General features: G+C 33.3%; 1 protein-coding gene across 1 annotated transcript in view; it reads right to left on the bottom strand.

Moving 5' to 3' along the window:
• Window positions 1-16,488, bottom strand: part of LOC118204274 (uncharacterized) — a 280,535-nt gene extending 264,047 nt beyond the window's left edge. Inside the window, exon 1 of the mRNA XM_085821358.1 lies at window positions 16,367-16,488. Coding sequence (XP_085677484.1) covers window positions 16,367-16,430 — 64 coding nt within the window. The 5' untranslated portion in view covers window positions 16,431-16,488. The remainder of the gene's footprint in view (window positions 1-16,366) is intronic.
• Between the last annotated feature and the right edge of the window lie 3,346 nt (window positions 16,489-19,834).

Here is a 19,834-nt window from a genome sequence, read left to right as displayed (position 1 = left end):
ATTGGACGATGGCAAGAGGAATGGGGCGAGGGCTCAACCGGTTGACGAACGCAGTATCACATAGCGTATGTGGACACTGACCGTATCATTTCCAACCCTCAGCTCGTTCGATTTATCACTGGCCATGGTCCATTTCCGCAATATTTTGCAAAACGCGGGCTCAGACATACTGAGTTCTGCTGCTGCGGAGATATTGGATCCCCAGAGCATTACCTGACCACTTGTCCATTGACATCTGATCTTCATATTCAATTGCCAAGTACCAACAGGCAGGCCTTCTGCAAATTTATCATAAAGCAGAGATATCTGATTACAAAGGTTGTCAGTTTAATGGACAAACTGTCTGCGCTGGGCATGGACTTGTGTCAGACAGCGTAAATTCTCCTGTTGCCATAAACGTATGCTCCGTATGGATTATATGCAAATTTGTATCAACAATATAATAGTCTTACACCAGCAAAGTATAGTATCGGTACTAATCAGTATTGTGTCAGTATTAATACCAGTAAAGTATTGTATCAGTATTGTAACAGTTAAATATTGTATATCCACATTTGTATCAGTAATGTAACAGTCGTAATTGAGTAAAGTATTGTATCAGTATCAGTATTTCCCATTTACAATTAATCACTATTTGTCAGTATTGAATGAGTATTAATATCAATAAAAGTGTTGTATGAGTATCAATATCAGTAACGTATTGTATGAGTATTAATATCAGTTAAGTATTGTATGAGTATTAATACTAGTAAAGTATTGTATATGCATATTTGCTCATGCATATATCGCATGAGCAATAAAAACAGTCTTACAATCAGTAAAGTATTGTATCACTAATATATCAGCTTTGTATCAGTAGTGTATCAGTTATATTTCATCAGTAATGTACAAGTAATGTAACAGTAGAACATTGATCTATGATATTTTAATTCTCTTTTTTTTGGGGGGGGGGTCTCTGTAACGTATAATTTCGTGGATTTATTTACCGACTTGTGCAAAATCATTCCCATTTCATCAGTATTAATATTCAGTTTTATATCAATGTATCAGTAATGTAGCAGTATTAATCAGTGTTAATATCAGTACCAGTATTATATCAGCCTTTAATTAGTTCTGCATCTGTCATATTTGCATCAGTAATATACCAGTAATGTATCTTGAATATTAATCTGTAACTCTGTAACATGTTATATTGTATGTCTTGTCGTGCACGTTGAATACCTTTCAGGTGGCATTATGTATTTTGAAGGGGTGCTATAGATAGTGGTGGACGTGCTGCTATACTAATTAACCGTTTGATAAAGGGATAGTGCCCACGTCCTCCGTTCTCTCTCTCTCTCTCTTCTATTTTCACAGAATATATTGTTTTCAATGTTTTATAATATAACCAGTTATTTAAGTTTGCTAAATTAAGCGAAAAAAAAACTTATTGGTGCAGATTCTATATAAAAATTCAAAACATATTTGTATGTAAAACCTCTTGGATTTTATATAAAAGTCTCCGTAAAACTAAGCTTTCTTACTTTTCTTAATGCTATACTTTACGTGACATGTTCCTTTTTTTATATAGACTTATTCATTTATTATCAGTATGTATCTCAGTGAAAGGAGAGAAAAGTCTGTCTCTCGCACGCACACAAAAAGTCTTAAATAACTGATTAAAATCATCTGATATAATACCCAGACTAAAGCAAATTTCGCAGTTGATTAAGGGAAAATATTTTCCTTTTTATTCTTTCTTCATGTTACGTACCTTTCAACTGGTTCCCTAAGGATGTGCTTTTATTTTTTAACAAATAATCCAGATGTAATAAAATTCATCATAAAAACACTGGCTTGTGAAATCCTTGATTTTTTTTAACTTTTTAAAAATTTTAATTTCAATTTTTATTTTTCAGCACATTAAATTTATTGAGGGGGGCCAGGAAAAATTTTTGCTTAGGGGTCCAAGTGTTCTAGTTACGCCACTGGCTCTGTTATTAAATACGTTTAGTGCTAGTCAGCGTTTATATTTATAGAAGAAGGTTACAATTTTACTTAAGTGAAGAATTATATGTAATGAAAAAATGGAACTCCTTTGTTGTAATGGAATTCAAATTTCCTCGTTAAATGAGGTTTGATGTACAATTATATCAACTGATAAAAGTGTTTAGAATACCCGCAATCAAAATGTTTCAGATATTTTTTTCAAAACTCCTTAGTTTTCTTAATAATGTTAGGCATATTCCGAGACTTTTCCAAGAATTTATATGAAGACATTAAATCCCTCAGATAAGAAAATTTACATCAACATTAATGATTTTTCATTCACAGTCGGTATTTTATAAATATTTTGTTATTTTGTTAAATTCTGGATAACAATGCACTGCGTTTACCCTCCCCAAAAAGGGGGGGGGGAAACAGTCATAAAAAATATAAAAATAAATTTCCAAAATATTAAAAAAAAAAAAAAAAAAAAATTGAGAAGTAAACCTAATTCCCTAAATTTTTAGCGTTTAAAGTTTTAATCGGTGTATGTTATTAATACTTTGATATTAAATTAATGTGCTTGCATTCAGCAAGAATACACTTGGATATAAAAATTTAAAAATCGTATATTTTTTAATGTAAGCCAATCCGTGTGTGAGTAAAATTTGGTGTATAAATGCAAACCAAGTTAAATAACCCGTGTAAAAGCCAAAGGCCTGGTTCGAATCCCGGAGAAAGCCTGGATGTTCGTAAATGTCTAATGTCTGTGCGGCATAGGAACACTCTAAATTAGCGGCGAAGTGAAAGTCCTCTCGAGAGTTTATGGTAGGGCTTACCCTACCATAAATTATATATATGGGTGGAATATATATATATATACCATATATATACCCATATTATATATATATATAATATGGGTATATATATGGGTGGAAGAACCTCAGACCTGTCACCCCGGCTGCTTTCCATCAAAACTGGGGGGGGGGCGGAACTGATCAAAGTCGTACTACCGGTGGCTTGGCAAATGCGGTCAAGAGCAGGAGACTGACGTTAATTACGGAAGGGGAAAGTAAACGGCTGTGTCAAGGATCATAAGGGGAGATATATTTAAAAAAAAGTGTTTTTAGGTATCATTCAGTATCAGTATATCAGTATCATTCAGTATCAGTATATAAACAAATAATCCAACCCAATTCCAGTTGAACAGAGCTTATTAATACTAATTGTTTACGGAAAGCATCTTAGTTTTTGAAAAGCTTCGTATCATCTAATATAAAATTAATTAATTAATCATCTTAAGAATGATTTTGTGTTGAATATGGCAAAACATATGACGGTTGGCTAGGCATGATTTCATGGAGAATTTTCTAAGGAAAATGGGCTCATATTTACATACCTTAAGGAAATCCACGAAAATGCTTACACAAAGTGGTACGTTGCAGTAGGGTTCCTTCAATCCATCTGTTAAATTTGCATCTAATTGTCAATTTTTTCTCAATTTTTTTTGCTAGTTTATACATTCAAAGGAAAATACAAGTTACTCACTGCACTTCGCACGTTAGTCTGAATAACCTTTAAGCCCGATGAACAGTATATTTCTGTGACAAGGCGAGCTTTCTGACTGAACAATCTGTTTTACATTTAGCGAGCTTGTGCCGAATAAGTTTATTCGCTATTTTATGTAATTTCTGCAACATTTTGTAATTCTTTTATTTTTTTCATCTGTCCTGTGTCGACCACTTTAGTTCAGTGATACGTATTAATGTGCGCTTTTTTAAAAAAAAATTTAAATGCCTCAAGAATAATTAATTAGAAAAGGGCATAATTCTCTTCTTACCCTTAAATTTTTCAATAAAAAAAACTGCATTTTCAGCTATAACCAATAGCTGAATAACTTTCTAAAAATGAAATAACTTTCTAAATATAATTCAAAGCATGAAAAAAAAGGTACATAAACAGCTTGGAAATGGAACTAGCATTGAGATTCTCTTTAAGAAATATGGTGAAACTTAACAAAAAGTCTACGAAGTGAAGTAATTCCGTAGAATATTTTCTAACTCTTTATGATTAAATTGCACTCAATTATACTTTATACATGACATGTAAATACTATTTAATGTATATGTGTGGATGTGTGTGTGTGTGGCTTACTAGCGGCTGAGCTGTAAAGTCGTTGAACTCTGGCAGGTCGATCCGGGGTTCGAATCCGGATCGTCGGGGGTGGCTGTATTGGCGTTTTCGAGGTTTTCCCCACGTGTAACGTGCATAAGAGTCAGTTTTGCTTAGAAAGTTCTCCACGAGGCACCCTTACCCTTAGGCAAATAACCATTTATATATACCTATACATAGATATATATAATTTAAGGATTCCGTTTAAGGATTATAGTAGTAGTTAATACTACTACATATAAAACACAAAAGTGCATCAATAATGTATTTCTCAGTATTATTTAACTTCATTCTTAGGAATTTTCTGCAGTCTAGTTTGCGTTATTTTATTCATAAGTCTCAAATAAAAACAATTATTGTTTATATGTGATTAGAAAATTAACCAAAAAGCAGCGACCACAATGTAATTGAGAAACAGTCCTTAGCCGTGAAAAGGTAGAAAGCCATTCGGTTATGACTATTATCTCACATACTCAGCTACTTCGCATACATGGAATAGCATTCGAAATGAAAAACTCAATATTTACTACAAATTCATTCGTGTAACAAATATCTGTGTTTCTACACCTAGAGCTTTAAAAAAAGATGTTATTTATCTTACAGTTTATCGTTAAGTAACACATTTTCATTGTACAAAATTACATTCATTCGAAGAATTCAATTTGTATTTTCCTCTGTATAAAACTGAATGTAGAGAAGTTAGATGTTTAAACAACCCTCACAATTTCTTAAGATCCCAAGCGAGATTGTCCGCTCCTTGTCTGCTCTCCCCCTGAAAAAAGGGATTGTAAATTTACGACCTGACCGCATATAAGGGCTCACTAGCGGCTGAGCTGTAAAGTCGTTGAACTCTGGCAGGTCGATACGGGGTTCGAATCCGGATCGGCTGTATTGGCGTTTTCGAGGTTTTCCCCACGTGTAACGTGTATAAGAGTCAGTTTTGCTTAGAAAGTTCTCTACGAGGCACCCTTACCCTTAGGCAAATAACTGTCGAATGCTTTGCTATAATCAAACAAACCAGACCAAACAATAGATACATAAATAAGTAGCTTAAAAAACTGCTATATTTTATGTATACTCGTTAAGTAGTATTTCAATATATTGTTGCGTGCGTACGGGTTCGTTATGAAATGAATGCACAAGTCCGATGAAAAATGAACAAAAATTTATTATTATCACAACAGAAATGCTTAAATTTTCTCAAATTATCATGCAGTATTACAATATCTCACAGTAGTTATCTTTTAACTACTCAAATGTACAATAGAACGTAATTCAAAACAGCTAAAGAACGCTAATTCGCGAATTCGCTATAATCAACATAATAATCAAGTGATAATTAATATCAATGTTTGTATCACCAGAATACTTGACATAGTCACTTAAAGAGGTATAGTTGCTAAGGAAGGTTTTTCTATACTTCAAACAATGGTTTACATATTTTAAAAAGTATATTTTTCTGACACTGTTATTTAAAAAGTGTATAACTCCTTCTACTCTTAAGCATAAAAATTTGAAATTTTTATGCTTAAGAGTCATTCATTTAGTTGTAACTTACAGGAAGATATCTTAAATGCCTAAAATGTTTTAATTTATGAAAAACAGCAGTTAGAGTATATTGAAGGGTGCTCCCTGTATTATCAAGGGAGCGCAAGTTTGTGCAATTCTCTGATGTTTTCTTAAGTGAAAATAGGTCGATGTGTACATGGATAAAGTCAAGGGAGTGCGCGATGCCAAGTTTGTACAATTCACAGATTTTTTTTAAGTGAAAATAGGTCGATGTGTACATGGATACCGAGTATGTGCAATCTGTCTTCGTGTAGCGGCGGTTTTTGGCACACAAATCGTCGCTACACAAGCCAAAATAACATGGTCAAAGAATTGCACAAACTCGGTATCCATGTACTGCCAAAAATCGCCAAATTTTGCCAAGGGGCACCCATAAATATGCTTTTACCAAAACAAGCTTTAAGGCATACTGTCAATTACATTTTAAATTCCAGTGATTTTTCAACACTAGTTCAAATACTCTAAGCATATGTTTGCATAAGTTACATAACTTTTGCATCAGCAAAATTTATAACTTAGCAAATATGAACTATGAAAAAAAATATTTGAGCTTACCTTGACCCTTGGATTTACTAAATCTATGACACTTTTAACGCCAAAGAAATTCGATGACCGAAAATACGCGATGATTTATTTAATCTGGTTTTAAAAGGGGTCATTTTAAGTTTGGCTATATCAACAACATATTACTCAGTATTGTTGGATAGTGAATTTGTAATTCTTTTTCATTCTTGAAATATATACGCATGACAGAATTGGAATAAAAATTTTAGGTTTTTCAGATGAACTCATAGATTGAACTAATTTGTTGAATTTTATCAAGTAGTTCTTAAAAATACAACCAACGATTAATTAAAACCAACTGCAATTCAAATGGATACTCTTTGTCAAAAAGGAGCAGTAGAACTTATTTTAAACATTCAGCAATAAATAGTTTTCTGAATATATTTTTTAGCGTAACGGCAGTTTCAAACATAATAAAGAGAACAACATTCATTCTAATGAGGATAATTTTGAAAATAATTCACATTAAAATATATCTCAAAGAGATTTTTAAATGAAAAGATGACACAAAAGAATTATTCTCAAAAAATACATGTTATCTCAGATATAGAAGAAATTTGGCTTTGAGCTGAGTATTGAAATTAATATATGCAACTGACGTATCATTACTAATATTTCCATGATTTGATATTGAATGCTATAACTATTAAATATTAGCAAATGCATTTTATAATGAACTTTGCACCAAAATTTATATGTAAATTTACATTGTAAGTACTAGAATGAATGTTGTACCATTTTATTAATATTTTACTTTTCAACAAGCATAAAGGAAAAAATAGAATTTTTTTTTCTTTAATGTTCCTAGTATGTTACATCATAGTTAAAAATATGTCAAAGTCACGGCATTTCGATTGCCTTTTGTAAATGTTGGTTATAATGTAACTTAATAGATGCTTTATAAGTTGGTAAAGACTGTCCTGGATTAAAACTATCTTTAACACAAAAAATAATATACATTGAATACTTTTATAAATATGTAATTGCTATCCGACTATATAATCTTTTAAGGCGAACTTATCGCATGTATTAATGAAATGATATTCCATTTTTAATATATGTTAAGTTATTTTGTCGAATTTTTTAAATATATTACATTTATTTTTTCTTTTTCGTTGAGATTAATAATAACATACATAGTGTAATAATGCTCTGAAAAATATTCTAAAGCAGTTCACGCTGGGATTAATGATAACATGTATGGAATAATAATGTTACATCTGTCAACAAAATGAAAAATATGAATATTCTAACGCGATATGTTTTAAAAGATACATAAATATTTAACATGAGAAATTATTAGACTATAGATAGAACATTAATATTAAGCTTATTTGTTTTTAAACTAACATATTAACAAATTTGTTTCTGTTTATAAATATGAGCAGTTTAACTGCAGACACCTGCAGATGTAACGAATAAAAGTTTTTATTTTACTAAATGGAACACAAGCTCTGTGATTTGAACTCTAACAATAATTCAACACAGGTTTATTTAGGAGCATTAGAATTATAAGCTAAACATTAAAAGAATTTAATTATAGATAGTGTAAAGAACATAACAAATACATTACATAAAATTAGTAAAATACACGTCAAACACTATTTCGAACTTACCTCGACCATAGCAAAAATAATGGCTAACATGGCGACTATCGTTGAACTCTCCCGCTAAGACGCTGTTTTTCAACCTTCTTCCTGATTGGTTCTTCTCTCTCAGCCGTTTTAAGCCACGTGATCACACGCTACGGACAAAATCCAAGCAAAACTTCTTGAAAAACTCCTGTAGAGTTTACAGTTTCGTTTGGTTCTGTGTTCGTTACAGGTATTTCCTTCGTAATTGTTCGCATTTCTGTAACTATACAAGACTTTTGTCTGTAAACTTCGAGGTTTTTTTTTACAGTGTAGGCGGCACTTCCAAACGTGATACTTACGTTTAACTTCCCAGTTATGTCGATCTTATCACCAGACGCAGTCTGAAGTGTAACACAGGATGGCGTCCAAATAAGTTTATCTTTAAACTGTTCAGCTAAATCTTTCCTAATGATGGTAACATTAGCTCCTGTGTCAATGATCATATTGCAAGGAACTCCATCGATATTCCCATTAATGGACAGTCCGTTACTGTTGCCACTCACTGTATAAATTTTAAGCGCTTTAAAACAAGGTTTTTCATTATCTGGCAACCTCCGTTCCTCGATATGGTCACTAATTTGTTTACTGCGTCGTTGCTGAGAAATGGTCTTATTTTCCGTACCTCGGGGTGTTTTGCAGTTTCTTCGTATGTGGCCTTCAACTCCGCAGTTCCAGCACTTTAGAACCAGTTTCTTTTCACTTCTGGGCCCCACCAGCGGCCGAGCGGTAAAGTCGCTGAACACTGGTAGTTCGGTCCGAGGTTCGAATCCCGCGAACGGGCTGGCTGCATGGGCGTTTTCGTGGTTTTCCCCATGTGTAACGTGTATACGAGCCAGTTTCCCTTAGAAAGTCCTCCACGAAGGCATCCCTCCCCTTAGGCAGATAGCCCTAGTGTGCTTTGCCGTAATTAAATACACCACACCACTTTTCACTTCTGTTCCGTCTCAAGCCACTGACTTGTCTAGTAAAATCATCTGCTTTATATTCCGTACCCTGGGGCGTTCTGCAATTCCGTCTTAGGTGACCTTCACTACCACATCTCCAACACCTTGGAGCCACTTTCTTCTCGCTCCTACTTCGTATCAAACCTTCGACTTGTCTGGATAAATCATCTAAACGAGCCATCAATTGGTCCCCTGAGTCGTGGACTCGCACAGCTCTGACTGGGTAGCGATCTCTAAGAGTTGCTTGCTGGGCTGCCTCCAATTTCATGGCGTACAACAGAGCGCTTTTTATGTCCTTTACATTTGCCATTCGAAGAGCTTTCTGTATTTCAGGATCCCGGATGCCGTCGATGAAATATTGCAGCGACAGGATTTCTCTTGTTTCTGTCGGGCACTCCGAAAAGGCGTGATGTGACAGCCTTTCAACATCCGTGGCGAGCTCCTGAAGTGTTTCGGTGGGCCTCTGCTGACGGGATTTTAGTTGAAGCCTGCTGTAGTCTTTCAAACACTTTTCACCAAAGCGCAGTTCCAATGCGCCGGATAGAGCTTCAAAGTCTAGTCTCTGGTTTTCGGGAAGCGTCTGCAGGATATCCGCTGCGTCTGCTCTCAGAGAAGCGGCGAGATGACAGGCCTTAGCTTGGGAATCCCATCCATTCGCATCCGCAACGATAGAAAATTGTGTCCTATACACCTGCCAGGAGGTCTTCCCACCATATGTAGATAGTTTCAGAACGGAACGAGCAGGCATCGATAAAAATTTGAAACCTTCAGAATTGTTTCCTACCGTCGCTATGCACTTCTTTAGGCTGTCAACTTCTTTGGCGACGGCAGCAGAAACCCTATCATCAATTTGTTGTTCGACGGCAGAAACTCTCTCTTCTATATGTTCTTTTACAGAAGAAATTCTTTCTTCTACTTGTTCTTTTACCGAAGAAACTCTTTCTTCTATTTGTCCAACTTTAGTTTCAACCGCGTCTATTCTGCCTTCCATAGCCTCAAATTTATTTTCTATTACGCAGGTAATTTCTCTTTTCATTTCGTCCTGACCTGCTTTCATCTCATTTTTAAGAGATTTCATCTCTTCCTTAACGGATTGCTGGCCCAATTTCATTTCTCCTTTAACGGATTCCTGGCCCAATTTAATTTCTCCTTTAACGGATTCCTGGCCCAACTTCATTTCTTCTTTAACGGACCTAATTTCTTCTTTAACGGAGTCTTTCATTTCTTCTTTAAATGTAGCAAAGGCTACCATGAATTGTTTTAACTGTTCTTCCATCGCTCTTGTGATTGGCATTCAAAACCCCACTCCTGACACCAAAAATTGTTGCGTGCGTACGGGTTCGTTATGAAATGAATGCACAAGTCCGATGAAAAATGAACAAAAATTTATTATTATCACAACAGAAATGCTTAAATTTTCTCAAATTATCACAATATCTCACAGTAGTTATCTTTTAACTACTCAAATGTACAATAGAACGTAATTCAAAACAGCTAAAGAACGCTAATTCGCGAATTCGCTATAATCAACAACGGCAGTTTTCTAAACAACAACAAACTAAGCAACTACTCCAAACTGAGATGTTTTTCTCCTTTTATAAGATTTTAAAATCACGCGCTAGAATTTTCCAGCACTTTCTCGAAATCAAAAAGAGATATTTATTTATTTAACGCACGCGCTCTTGTATTTTTAATTTTTCCGGCTTAGCTTTCTTTTAATATTCGTCACGCGCTGCACTGCGCGAGAAATAAAACCATTTAATTTATAATTGAACTAACATTAGCTTTTTAAATACCAAATTCGTAACAATATATATAATGATTAAAAGAAAGGAAAAGTCGGATCCTAACTGATTGTATATAATGTAATCCCTATGAAGGCCCTAACAATTCTTTCTCACTTAAAGTCGTAACCCAAAAAGAGAACAAATTAAACTTCAGATACGTATACAATACTGAATCTAATACGAAAAATACAAAATATAAAAATAAATTATATATGTACGAAACCTAACTAACTATTTATATTGATATTACGTAAATATACGTATGGTAATGAACATTGTATAATAAAGATATTTTATGCCTTGTTCTATATTTGGTGCCATTTATATATACCTATACATAGATATATATAATTTAAGGATTCCGTTTAAGGATTATAGTAGTAGTTAATACTACTACATATAAAACACAAAAGTGCATCAATAATGTATTTCTCAGTATTATTTAACTTCATTCTTAGGAATTTTCTGCAGTCTAGTTTGCGTTATTTTATTCATAAGTCTCAAATAAAAACAATTATTGTTTATATGTGATTAGAAAATTAACCAAAAAGCAGCGACCACAATGTAATTGAGAAACAGTCCTTAGCCGTGAAAAGGTAGAAAGCCATTCGGTTATGACTATTATCTCACATACTCAGCTACTTCGCATACATGGAATAGCATTCGAAATGAAAAACTCAATATTTACTACAAATTCATTCGTGTAACAAATATCTGTGTTTCTACACCTAGAGCTTTAAAAAAAGATGTTATTTATCTTACAGTTTATCGTTAAGTAACACATTTTCATTGTACAAAATTACATTCATTCGAAGAATTCAATTTGTATTTTCCTCTGTATAAAACTGAATGTAGAGAAGTTAGATGTTTAAACAACCCTCACAATTTCTTAAGATCCCAAGCGAGATTGTCCGCTCCTTGTCTGCTCTCCCCCTGAAAAAAGGGATTGTAAATTTACGACCTGACCGCATATAAGGGCTCACTAGCGGCTGAGCTGTAAAGTCGTTGAACTCTGGCAGGTCGATACGGGGTTCGAATCCGGATCGGCTGTATTGGCGTTTTCGAGGTTTTCCCCACGTGTAACGTGTATAAGAGTCAGTTTTGCTTAGAAAGTTCTCTACGAGGCACCCTTACCCTTAGGCAAATAACTGTCGAATGCTTTGCTATAATCAAACAAACCAGACCAAACAATAGATACATAAATAAGTAGCTTAAAAAACTGCTATATTTTATGTATACTTATCAAGTAGTATTTCAATATATATAATGATTAAAAGAAAGGAAAAGTCGGATCCTAACTGATTGTATATAATGTAATCCCTATGAAGGCCCTAACAATTCTTTCTCACTTAAAGTCGTAACCCAAAAAGAGAACAAGTTAAACTTCAGATACCTATACAATACTGAATCTAATACAAAAAATACAAATATAAATATAAATTATATATGTACGAAACCTAACTAACTATTTATATTGATATTACGTAAATATACGTATGGTAATAAACATTGTATAATAAAGATATTTTATACCTTGTTCTATATTTGATTCCATTTATATATACCTATACATAGATATATATAATTTAAGGATTCCATTTAAGGATTATAGTAGTAGTTAATACTACTACACATAAAACACAAAATTTTTCAGTATTATTTAACTTCAATCTTAAGAATTTTCTGCAGTCTAGTTTGCGTTATTTTATTCATAAGTCTCAAATAAAAACAGTTATTCTTTATATGTCATTAGAAAATTAACCAAAAAGCAGCGACCACAATGTAATTGAGAAACAGTCCTTAGCCGTGAAAAGGTTGAAAGCCATTCGGTTTTGACTATTATCTCACATACTCAGCTACTTCGCATACATGGAACATAGCATTCGAAATGAAAAACTCAATATTTACTACAAATTCATTCGTGTAACAAATATCTGTCTTTCTACACCTATGGCTTTTAAAAAAAATGTTATTTATCTTACAGTTTATCGTAAGTAATACATTTTCATTGTACAAAATTGCATTCATTCGAAGAATTCAATTTGTATTTTCCTCTGTATAAAACTGAATGTAGAGAAGTTAGATGTTTAAACGACCCCCACATTTTGTCAAGAGCAGGAGCAGGATTATCCCCTACTTTTCAGCCCCCCCCCCAGGAAAAAAGGGGTTCTAAATTTACGACTTGACCGCATATGGGTGTATTTCTTTCGTACTGCCATCTGAATGGTGCTCGAGGCTCTTCCCGATGACAGGCGCAATCTTGCACTGCTTTTCGTGGGATTGTTCTGACGTTACTGTCTGATACGTGACAACGACAATGACGAAACGTTGGGAGAATATTATATCTTTTAGCTTTTTTAAGTTGTAAATTTTGGTTTATTATTTTATTTACGGGTAATCTTTGGAATATGGTAACAGGTAGTTTGGCGACATTTTGGTAAGGCGATAAAGGTTACTAGCTAGGACTTTAGCAGTGTACATGGATAAAGTCAAGAGTATGCGCAATGCCATTTTTTGTGCAATTCTAGGATGTTCTTTTAAGTGAAAATAGGTCGACGTGTACATAGATGCCGTGTATGTGCCATTTTTAAAAACGCGGCAAGCAGTTTGCGATTCTGCGCTTTCGCCCAATTTCGCACCTAATATTTGTCATGATTAAGCACTTTTGTTCCATAAAAGTTACATGCCTTTACTTCGTGAAAACAAAATGGCATCCAAACAAAAACTAGCAGGTTGCTGTAGCGGGGTTGGTTGCCAAATTTTCGCCAAAAAATGGCCAAGTTACCATAATCCAAAGATTAACCTTATTTACTTTTATTTTATTTAACTTTGCAACTGATTTTCTGGAGTCTTCTTTCCATGCAAAAATAATGACTATCGGTTTTTATTCATACCCTGCTTTTCGGTTTTTTTTTTTTTCCCCTGCCACTCGTCTATTTTAAAACTTAGTGGCTAATTCGAACAAGTTTTTAAACATTGTTAGATTTCAGAGCTCAAAATGGTCCTGTACTTGGGGTCGTAGTCGCTACCAAATTATTTGCATAATTTCTTCCATCGGCCTCTTACCGTACAACAAACTAAAAATTTGGACTGAAGTCCGTCAAGTCTACGACTTCATACTGAAACTTAGTAGTAAATAGCTCCGACCTGAGCTTGGCCCTATCTTGGATGATGAAAAACGTTTTAATTTGCTCGTTTCTGAAATTTTCGAAGCTGTGGATCTCGATTCCAGGTTCACCCAACACGTGCTTGCCAATGCACTTACCAAGTAGAAGCCTAGCCTCTAAGTGTGGATGTAGCAATGGTAACTTTCTGTGTCTCTGGCACTGGATACAGTAGAGAATGATAATTTAACTGTTCGGTAAAATTTAGAATTGAGGTTTTCCAATCAAAAGTTGCTGCTGGTTTCATAGAAGCTCTAAGAGTGTCAGTCATTAATCCCAATTCCTTCCGCCATCGGATTAACTATGGCGGCGAAACTTGAGTCGTTGAGGAGCTCACAGAAAACTTCACCGTTTAATGTGATCTCCTCAATGACTCACCTTCTTCTCATTGTTCGGGCGCCAATATAATGTCTCCTATACTTGGGTTACATAAACTAACTAGACATGAAGTGACTGTGCAAGAAATGATCCATAACGGCTTCACAGGTTACTTAACTTCAGACTGGCTCTGACTCGTAAAATTCGGCGTAAACAAAAACTTGTAAAATTCGGCTGTATATGTATTTTAGAGTTTAGGAACGGAGGGAGAGGGAATGGTCGCCTAGCAATGGTTAAAGAGGTAGATGGAGCAAAAAAAGTTGAATTCGCCTTTCTACAGTATGAATTTCTGTTCCAAAAGTTTCAGGCTTTTGGTATTTTATTTATGAGACATTACTTTCTGATGATTATAAATTTAAATTAAACGAACTTCTAATTTCGAAGTCTCCCACCCCCCACTAGACATTTATTCCTTAGGGTAACAGTGCAAGATTTGGGCGTCTTGGTTTGAAGGTTCTCGCTGTATCATCAGTGTAACATCTAACAGGTGCCTGTGGCCGTCATTAAAAGCAGAAAATTTGTCTTACACATGTAATGGATATGAAACTATAGGGAATGATGAAAACTATAGGGTTTCCCAATAAAAGTAGCGGATTTAATATATGCAAAATATATTTTATTTTTAGAAGATTTTATAATATTTTTACATTCTTACAAAAGGTAAATGTTCCAATTTAAGGATGTCAAGTTTGATTTAAGCTAGCAATTCTGGCATTTTATCACTGAACATTTTATCATTTCGTAGCTTTGCTGCAGCTTTATTATTGACATGAAGCGCTACGCAAAGGAACAGCGAATTTTGATTGCGAAAATTCGTGACAAGAACGATGAGTGTTGTGCGCAGACTGTTATAAAGCTTCGTGCAATTTTGGACGAGAAAGTGCTCCTAATAAAACAACAGTTTGATAAAGGAATCTGAGAGTACATGTTTGACAGAAGACATTAAATCACCATTCTTTCGAGCCCGGCAATATGTCGAAAATATCGTTATTGTGCATGAGTGTGTTAGTGCAAATTTCAAAAAATCTGAACTTAATACAAAAGACTTTAAGAGAAAATTGAATTTTTCATCAACTACCTCGATATATAAAGCCCACCAGCGGCCAAGCGGTAATGTCTTGAACACTGGTAGTTCGGTCAGAGGTTCAAATCCCGCGAATGGGCCACTTGTATGGGCGTTTTCGTGGTTTTCCTCATGTGTAACGTGTTAATATGAGCCAGTTTCCCTTAGAAAGTCTACCACGAAGGCATCCTTCCTTCCTTAGTGCCTTAAAGCGAAACACGTAAATAATAATACATGGATAAGGCAGATACGTAAAAAAGGGATTACGAAATCTTTCGCGAGTTTATGGACATATGCCAGACATTACTTTTCATTCTTAAATATGAACATTTACCTCTTATAAATATGAAAAAATATTTTTATTTTTTTAAGATAAAGCCTTTTATTGGGCATATTAAATCCAATACTTTTGTTTCGACACTATTCTGTAAATAGCTTCGCTATAGGATTTCCGAATTAACTGGTTTGCATTGAGAATTGCACGATATCTACTGAATGCCTTATTTTCAGGAAATGTCTTTATAAACAGAATCGCTTCACAGTTAGCGGCCAACTACATAAATATGTAAAGAAGTCGATCATGCTAAAGGAAATTTTTTGATTGGTGTCTGCTTAACGTCTTTGGTTTAGAAACCTTACAGACTTTGAATGCAAAATTTTCTGATGTTTGACGTTGCTTTCATCACTGTAAGAATACAAATGACGGTTATGTCAATTAATTTACTTGAAGCTGAAGACTAGCCTTCTTTTCTAATGTAAAAATTATAATTTTAATTTAAAACTTTCAACTGAAAGAGTAGTTTGCTTCCAAAATATAATGGTTCACAGGTCAATCAGAATAGAAATAAAATAAATCTTAAATCGTTCGTAAACAAATAAAATAAAATTTGAGGGGAAAATTTAAAGTGTAAAATTTGCATTTATGATCAAATATGGAGTAGTTTCTTAAATGATGCTTCCAAAATATAATGGTTCACAGGTCAATCAGAATAGAAATAAAATAAATCTTAAATCGTTCATAAACAAAACAAAAAATAAAATTTGAGGGGAAAATTCAAAGGGTAAAATTTACATTTATTATCAAATTAGTAAGGAAAATAATTACTAAAATAAAACAGGAGCTTACCTGAAGGGTTCACTGAAATTAAACCCAAAGCAAACGTTATCGGCACTGTAACAACTGACCCCATTGCAATTACCACCACTGCAACTACAATGCAACGAACTGAAAGTGTTAACGATGGAGCTTTGATACGATACTTCAAAATAGAGACAGTAGATTACGCAATGAATTTGAAAAGATAAACCCGAGAAAGATAAAGACAGACAAGCTAAGTAGAGAGGGTATGTGTTTACTTGGCTGTTTGAAGGCCAAATAAGTCAAGGCTAAAAGATGAGATGCTTGAATTCGTTACTTTGATGCCTTTGCAACATTTTTTTTTTTATTTTTTTAATGAAAACAAAGAAACGAAAAGTTGATGCCTTTATTTTATTGAACAGAATACCAAACTTCTCGTTTCAGTTTCAATATAAGTCAATCTTATGTCTTTATGAGTTTCTTATTGTCTTGTCAGAAGCCGGCATGAGTGCACCGTATGTGAAAAATACCTTTTATTATTGCATTAATTGCATAAGAGTAAAAATTAATCGTGGTATTTAACGACTATTCCAGGCAAACGAATAACAAATGCTGGGCGAAAATTTGCAATGGTGCTTAATTAAAGAATATGTATTGTTCTTAACTGCCAAAACTAGCTAATGGTGAATTCAAAATCTCTCAAAAGATCTTGAAGCTAATTTTTGCTCACTTTTAAATTAAATTAATTATTCGCATTTATTTATAGTATTTAAGACAATAATTAATACTGAGATGCATGACACAAAAAAAGTTTGTTCTACTGAAATGAGGTTTTGCTAAAGAAAGAATAACTGAAAAAGATTTCTGAAGAAAAATATTTTTAATGTTATTCAACAGATGGCGATAATGATGTTCAAAATTCAAGATGAACATCACCGCAGGAAAATCAACAAAAATCTTCATAAAATGTATAATGAATGTAAAGCAGGAAAAAACAAAAGTAGCAGATCTCTGCAAGTTAGGTTAGAATTTAAAGGCACAAGAAATGCCTAACATTCAGGGAAAGGAATGAAAATTTCTAAAATGCTTCAGATTTTTACAATCTCCCAAAAGAGTTCTTTTAAAGTTTTATATATGTATTTTATCAACAGAGATGGTCCATATGAAATAACGAAACATTTTATATGCCACTACATGAATATAGACTAAGAAGGGAACGTTAGATATCTTCTATATATTTGAAAAGGAAAAAAATGTATAACATAATCTTATAAAAATATTTAATGTTTTTTTTAATTAGATATATGCTGAATTAAGTGCGTTTTTATTTAAATCAATCAGATTAAAAGTAAAAAAATATTCTTATATATTCTTACGGATTGCATATATTTTTTCCAAACAGCTTAGTTTGTTAATCAATAAGAGACAAATTAAATTTAAAAGGTAAATGTCTTACCTTTTGCCGAATGGCAACAGACTCCAAAGAAAAGCGAACAACATTTAAAGCGAGTCAGCGCAATATCCCGTGTTTCGAGACTAATTGCCCTTTTCCGGCTACACAGACCGCGGCTGACTATGCGAGAGCGAGAGAAACAATGTGGCAACTGCCAATATTTTCTCACTAGGTCTGTAGAGTCATTAAGGTTTGTTGAAGCAGAAAACTTGAAAAATGTGCAATGCCGTCAACGGTATTCGAACTCCAGACCTTCCGATGCCTATAGATTGTGCTCCTAATTACTATATCACAATGTCGCGCAGTAATGAGGGAGAAAATACGTTACAGATATAGCACTTTTTTGTAAAGTTTTAGCGTTCTTGTACATTTACCCTCCAGATGCAGTACTTTCTTCCTTCCGAGTAAGAGCAACAAAATTAACATGAGAATGTATATACGAATATATACCTCATCGTAAATGTAGAAGATGGTATTTATAAAGCGAAATCTAAATTAAAAATTCCTTAATTTCGCTTTCATTTCCTAATGTCATCAGTAGGAAGGAATATAAATACATAAAATCAATTCTCGACAAAAATATGAGTGTAAAAGTTTAGGTTAGGCTATTTGATTATGGTAAAAGCATTTTCTCAGGGTTAACTGCCTAAAGGAATGGGATATCTTCGTGGAGGATTTTCTAATTCACATTATACATGGAGAAAACTGAGAAAACCCCATGCCTGAGCCACCTTGTTTCTCGGAATTTCAGCTCCGATTAAAATTACTAATGTTCAGCAATTTTATTCATGAGTGTAAAATCATTCGTAATGAAATTCAGAAAGTGTGAAGCTTGAAACTCTGTTTCCATTAAGTAATGCAAAAGTAAAATGCCCTTCGTACTAAAAAACGGACGCTACATGTTTTATATAAATAAATCGTTAATTTTTATTTTTTAAAGAAGCATATCCAGTATTTTCCGAACTGCATTAATGTGTTTGAAAAACAAACATTTATTTATTTATTTATTTTTAATTATTTATTTATTTATTTATTTATTTTTATTTATTTTGTGATTTCTTTTGTACTATTAATTGACGGAATATTCTCGACTTGTATTGCGTTTATTTAAATACATTATCTAGTATTTTCGATTTACTAATTAAACAAAAGCCTATTTAATATGAAAAATTTATGAATTTTCGATAATTTCGGATTTTGGGGGGTTTTGACTTTCTAGTTAATAAGTTTTCTGTACCATTTAAGAATTTCAGAAATTATTTGCCAGAAAATGATTGCCATCTATTTATATTTTATTAATTACTTTTACGTCATTGAGATTATCATTTAAGTATAAAATTACTTTTTAACTTTTATCTTAATTCTGAGTTTATTAGTTTATATATTAAAAATTAAAATTTTGTGAAAGCTTCTGTAACACTTTAGATATGCTCGCTCACGTTTAAAAATTTCCATAAGCAATACGTCAAATTCCCTATCGACTCGGTCTTTTTAATTGACAGAAGCGGCACAGATTAACTTGTTTGCAGTTGATTCCTCAGTGTAAAAAAGAGTTTGAAAGAGGACTTCGTACTTTTTCTCCCGTTACTAACTCAAGGATTCTCACATTTCTTAGATTTTTTAATACAGCATTAGAGAGTAAACAATTCAATTCTTGGATATAGGAACAATGAATATTTTACAGCGTATGGATAAGTATAAGACATTTTCGTTTTACAGCTCTATAAAATCGCTGGAGTTTATTAGCAAATTTTATAATTTAGTCATTCCTTTGCGATTAGTGTTGTTTTTCGAAGAAAAACTTCAAATAAGAATTAAACTAACTGTCATACATTATTATAAGAATACATTAAATAATGTCATACATTAAATAAGAATTAAACTGTCATTAATATCATACATTTAAGAAATAATTTTGTTAAAATTATTACCTCCAATTGCGCAACTTAGAAGCATTAACTACTTGTGTGATATCTCTACGTAGTATAGTTAAATAAAATTAAGATTATTGCAAATGTATAAGGTATTTCTCCCGGTTGTAGGAAAAAATGTCATCCGGAAAA

Source organism: Stegodyphus dumicola, chromosome 7, assembly GCF_044657685.1.
Source record: "Stegodyphus dumicola isolate Sdum_Otavi_A_Nest chromosome 7, ASM4465768v1".
Classification (NCBI taxonomy): domain Eukaryota; kingdom Metazoa; phylum Arthropoda; class Arachnida; order Araneae; family Eresidae; genus Stegodyphus; species Stegodyphus dumicola.
Note: the sequence above shows the minus strand (reverse complement) of the source record. Positions and strands in the feature narration are given on the sequence as shown.